Source organism: Leiobunum rupestre, chromosome 5, assembly GCF_980474605.1.
Source record: "Leiobunum rupestre chromosome 5, qqLeiRupe1.1.hap1, whole genome shotgun sequence".
Classification (NCBI taxonomy): Eukaryota; Metazoa; Arthropoda; class Arachnida; order Opiliones; family Sclerosomatidae; genus Leiobunum; species Leiobunum rupestre.
This window is the reverse complement of record NC_143388.1, coordinates 19,300,564-19,306,803: the sequence shown is the minus strand read 5'-3', so window position 1 is coordinate 19,306,803 and position 6,240 is coordinate 19,300,564. Positions and strand designations below refer to the sequence as shown.

Sequence of the window (6,240 nt, the reverse complement as noted above, 5' to 3'; positions counted from 1 at the left end):
CAATATATTATTAAAAGAATTGTAGATGTTACTTAAACACGGTTTATGGCCTATTATTCATTAAGCTATGAGGTCATGGAAAATTCAGTAGGTACAACTTTTGGGGAAAACGAACCTAACTACTCAGAAGACACTGTCCTTCCCTAGTATGTTTCATCCCACGATATAACTATAAAACCGCTATAGGGATGGCAGTGTTATTAACAAAAAATAAATTTTAATGATAATTATGCCCATTAACATTTCTATCTACTCGTGCGCGATCAAATCTACAGTATATTTAATTTCAAACAAATCACATAAACTTTACCGTGTACAGTTGTGGTCCAACGTATACCAAGGTTTTGGTCCTAGTTAATCTCAATACATTCTTTGATTGCGCTCACACAGCACTTTAGTAGAGGCATTCATATAATTCAAAATTAACGTGAGTCATATTTGGCTGATCATTGAGGTTCAATCCTAAGACGATTTTGTTATTAGTGGTTTGATATCAAAAGCTCCAACCGAACGGTAAATTATTAAAGTGATAAATATTCAAGCAAACAATTTTTATTCAAACGATGAACGCACAGTCATGTCCCAGAAGATAGAAGACGATATTTGCTTATATTACTATAGTTACAGAACAATGCATGAAACTCCTGACTGTTGGCACCATTCGGGTTAAGATATTCATTTGAACCCATTTCAGCTATAAAATTAATTTCGATATTGTGAAGCAGCTCGGGCTTATAGACAAAATGGCGGTTGTTTTCGGCATAAACTAAACATTTTCCGCTAAGTAAATATAGTTCAACTATATTTTTCGATATTGAAAATTTACTAGAGCTTATGGACAAAATAGTGGTATTTTAAACCATAATCAGCTTTGAAAATTGTTTACATCTGAGGTGTGCTAGCTTATGATATTCATTGGAACACATTTTCGCTGCCTCGTTACATTTATCAGAAATTTCCGATAAAATTGGCAATGTGAAGGTTATTGGTTTCTTTCAATAACGCTACAATGAAAACCCCCAATTGAAGCCAACCATTTCAAAAACACAGAAAGCTGTACGGTGGTCTGCAAGAAGAAGATAGTTTATTTGACTATCTTTGGCTCTCTATTGCAATTAAACAAAACCGCTCACTGCAACGGCTTTAGGTTATGTTTTTGTAAGAGTGTGACCATTTGATATCTGCATCACTGTTTCGCTTCTAAGAACGATTATAGACCTACAATGAGTTAAAAACAGCTCGTATTGGCTTCGGAATAATATAGCTGATTCTCGAGAAGAAAGCTTCCTGCCCGGGCTTGCTATGCGTACTTGTGTCCGCACTGAATTTTAAGAAATCCCGTACAAATCCTATAGAAATTTTAAAGAATCCTTTTAGCTTTAAAAATAATTGATGGGCCTCTTTAACTTTAAGAGTATTTTTATATAAAAACCTATAGATAACACGTAATACATTCCAAAGAATAGCTTTCTGCAATTATTATAACAGATAACATTTAGCAAAATGTATCACGCTTAAGGTATTCTATATTTCAATTGATTCTTTAATATATATTTGCTCTAAATTCACATTTCAAGTACTCTTCAAAAACTAGCAAAATTACCTATAAGCTCAAGGTATACTATATGAACATTTAACTATAACAGACAAAAATTTCGAATAAGATTTCACGTGCATATTCATTTATTTAAATTGTTATTCTACTTGATTCATAAATTTATTTTATCTAAATGCAATTATCTTTGTAAACTTATTATTATCAGATAACAAACGTCAATAATATTACTAACTACGGGTGCTAGCTATGGCTTCATTTCGAATATAAAATTTAAGGTGTAATTTTCGAGATGGCAAATTGTTCCTTAAGATTAAAGTTTCTAATCCAGAGGCAATTGTAGAAATCAGTCATAGATTCGCCGAGACTTAACAACATCGTGTAACAAATACCGTATTTATAGTTTTTCTTCATAAAATTTTAATAACGTTACTTAAAGTATTTCTTTCGGGGTAACGCTTCAAAACCTTCGCTCATAATGTTATGAAAACTTTTAGAACTAGAAATAAATTAATTTTCCTGAAATATTTGGTAATTACAAACTATTTCGGAATGAAACTTTTATGTGTGTACTAATGACACTGATAAGTAAAAAATTCCTAATATGTCAAATCCGTGTTTTAATTACATTAAAACGAAAAGGCTTAAGCGGGAATTTATATAGAAATCAGCTAAGATTTGGTGCTGTTTGTAAAATACCCGGATAAACTTATCTTTCATCACAGAAGCAATTGAAATATCATTCAATGCCACTGGCCGTCTCGACTGAAGTTCAACTTCGTAAGGTTCTATCAACTTCTAATACTAAAAATGTTAAATTGTTTACTACTTCAAGGATTTTTTATAACTATGATATAAATATTATCAGGAGAAGCTATTATAGTTAGCTTAGGAAGAACACCGATTTAAGTCAAAATTGAGCAGACTTTAGCTTCGAATCTTTGAGAGTTCACCGAATCATGGTTCATTATTGGACACGACAGACGGTGAAAAATATAGATATTTACGCTCATAAGTGTCACTTTTGAATGGCATTGACAATATTCTCTTCCCAGACGTGCATTGGAAAAGTGTCGGAAAATAACATAAGCAATACAATGAGATCGAAATTTATATCGTAAAGAGGTAATATACGTGATACTATGAATAATATTTAACCAAATATATGAATTTTAATATTTTTTATTGACATAATTTTACAAGCAACCACATTTGGTTTGGGTCTTCGTTACAATGCTTTAAGGAGACAGTTGTTCCGTCGTCCTTTTGATTATATAACACATCCATGCACGAAGTCTGGTTCATTTCGCTGGCGATCTGTACGCTACCAGAGGGAGAGTACTTCAGGAACCATCGCTGATTCAGCGGAGTCTCCTCGTAATTGGGTTCTTCGAGGCCGATGTGCAGCGAATCCGCTTTGAGAGCGAGAGCTTGGTCCTTTTCGTGGTCAATGATTCTATATACAGTTTTCGAACCCGAAGTCGAAATATTTTCGAAACGGAATATCTGACTTTCCAAATAGCGGAAAGGATAAATCCTCGAAGTGTTGGTACTTCTGATGTCTAGCACTTTTCCGCTGGGCTTCGACATAATCATGTACCAGAATTGCGTGGAAGGCTCGTCATTATTGACGCCATCAATTTGGCCAACGCTCGACGACAACTCGTTGAACAGAAATAAAAGCAGCAATAGGGTCGTCTGTTTCTAATTTAGATAAAAACTCACCAATTAATCCACTAGGCGTACATGTACGTTTATCTATATTATTATTAGTTTTATTGAATAGTTTTATGCTAGAAGAAAGCTGGCATGGTGATACCTACAGGTATTTTAATTTACTTCAATCAGAGCTATTTTTAAAGCTGATTCCAAACTCGTGTTTTTTTAAAGAAAGAAATACCATTTTAAAATTCACTTGGAAAACTTTAAGGAACCCATATGGTCCAACAAATAAAACATAATTTTCGTATAAAATACGACACCTTAAACGCGTATTTTAAATTTGACCTTTTCTGTAATTACATTAACTACACCAACTGGTCAAATGACGAAATGTTTGCTAAGACTTGTTGATGAAAAGACGTTGCGATTTAAAACATCAGGCTAAAATTAGCTATATTTATCTGCATACCTGTTAACATGGATAATTATCCAACTTTTATTTGTTAAGAAGCTGTTCGCTTTTATTTGGGGTTTAAAACTTTTAATAATGGAAAACTAAACTGATGTTTTCAAAAATATATTTAACATTTTTTGCACAGTCATTTCTTTGTATTGTAACCAAATCAACACATTAGAGCAAAAATATTTAAAATTATTGAATGGTCGTTTTTTACTCGAAGCTGCTTAAAGGGCAGAATTATTAAAGCTCAAATTATTTTGTCTATTTAAATCATATATATTAATCTTTTTAAAAATTATGTCAGTTCAAAAGTGAATCCCCCCTTACGTATTATCTATGCCATAAATATTTGGGGACCTAACTGAATAATAATTAATATTCAATGTTATAAAACCATTTCTTAAACTTTCAGGTTATAAAATGATTCTACAAATATAAAAAATAGAAACGGATTTAAATTAATGGAACTTTGTTATTATTCGAATTGTTTTCTATTTCATTTTTTCTATAGACAAAGTTTATATAGACACATCACCAAGGAACATTAGGACCAGTAATAATTTAGCTCTCCTATTTGGGTTTCCGTTGCTACGAAACGAGTTTTGAAGCTTTTAATTACAAGGCTTAACTTCTCCTTTCAGTTTTTCGTCTCAAGCCAGATTCCCGGCTCGGTACCGATGAGCCCCACATTGGGCGAAGCCAGTCTAGCGTTGGAAATTTTGGCTCATTTCCGTAATTTTCCATTGTTCCGACTATCTCCTAAATTTAGTAATTTCTTTAAATTATTTTAGGGTTTGGCTTTTTTGCTAATTTACATTATCATTTATAATTCTTTGCATTGCATTCCATTGGTGGTTCTTATTATATTAAAAGTTATCCCAATTTATAAATATATTTATATTAAAGCAATATACGTACGGAAAACGTTGAAATCATCTTCATTAAGCACGAAAACGCTTAAACAGCTCAGTGTGTAGTTGCGAACAATAGTTTTCGGAATGTATCCAAGGCTATAGCGTATAGGAGTGGTTTTTCGTTTATAGCTATCACGTTTCCTGTGTCGAACATCCGTTTCTCTATAATAAGTTGTTATCAAATTATTTATAAGTTTTACTTTCATGTCGTGTTATTAACTAATTGAATATCGTTCTTTGGTTTTCAGAGAAATATTTTATCATTGTTTAAACGAGAAATGCTTATTTGATTTAGATTTCAATCCTGCATTCAGTTCATTGTATAATTACCGAAACAAATTACGGGTATGTGAAATAAGATTAAATTGAAGTTTAGAATAATCACTCATAATTGCCTATAATTTATTTAAGCTAACTAAAACCTTCACTTAAACCGAAAGTGTAGATGCTTTATTTTCCAATCTTGCAAATTAAAACCAACGTACGATACATTTTAATTTTAAATCGAAATACTTATATGTGATCAACAATGTCTATTAAGTAATGAACTCAACAAATTTAATTAAAACTCAAAGTTTAATTTTGAAATAGCTCGCTCTTTCAGATGGCTGCTATAAATTTGTTTCAGCAGCGAGACTCTCGAGCATTTACAACCTCATAACAAAAGCTCATTTCTCACTTTGGTACGAATCTTTTGGAAGAAACAAAAGTAATAACTAAGAATTTGTCTACGAAGTTCATTGTTGGATCCAAGTGTTTGACAAATTATGTTTTATTGAAATCGTACAATGGAAACCTAACAGACAACTAGTAATATCCCAAAACGCATTGACCTATTTCATATAAATATATACCTCATTAAACGCTATACGTGTAATGGAAAATAACGCGGTTACTTGCCTTTAATTTATTGAAAGAGGAGCACTTTGTTCCAGCCTTCAGAAAAGTTCGCGTAGACGACAATATCGATTAGATAATGCCTTAAAACTATCTATTGAAAACAATTTCAATGCTAGTTTATACATGGTAGTTCACACAGGATAACAAAAATAACAGGACTCGTCAGGATGACATTCTTGTATTTCTAGACTTTCTACTATTGATCGTGAAATCACTTTTCATTTCTTCATGTACTCCGATATTCAGCAAACATTAAAAAATGCTATATCCTTTTAAAACTATACGTCAAACCGTTTTGCATTGCTTCCTTAACCAACGCAGTCGCAAGTTTCCCTTTTCGATCATATGATGACCAAAATCAACAAATAACTATAGTTTATTCGGTTTTTACCAATGCCAGATTTAATGATACTTGGATTATATGGTGCGCTTTCAGATAATAAAAACCAAATAAAATATCCCACGACGAATGTGGGGTTTGGCTTGGAGAGTACCTTTGTTTAACAAACTACTGTTGGCGAATAGCCTCACGATCGCAGGGGTTAAGATTTGTTGAAGAAATTTGGTCATTTATATGGTCTCTGGCAACGTTATCCACTGAGTAACATTTGCCGCGATGGTGTCCACGTCCTCGAACCCAACACAATCCGCACACTGCGAACACACCATTAATTCCCATAAACAGTCGGGGTCTCTAACCACTTGACAAAAAGACCTTTTAACGGCTGTCGAACATTCCATCCAATTTG

At 32.7% G+C, this 6,240-nt stretch overlaps 1 protein-coding gene across 1 annotated transcript; it reads right to left on the bottom strand.

Annotated features, from left to right (window-relative positions):
* Positions 1-2,737: 2,737 nt before the first annotated feature.
* LOC149943729 (uncharacterized) lies at positions 2,738-4,650 on the bottom strand. The gene is made up of 2 exons (XM_090176169.1): positions 4,596-4,650; positions 2,738-3,259 (listed from the first exon to the last, which is right to left on the bottom strand). The coding sequence occupies exons 1-2, from the start codon at positions 4,617-4,619 to the stop codon at positions 2,738-2,740; spliced, it is 546 nt and encodes a 181-aa protein (XP_090032295.1). The 5' UTR covers positions 4,620-4,650.
* Between the last annotated feature and the right edge of the window lie 1,590 nt (positions 4,651-6,240).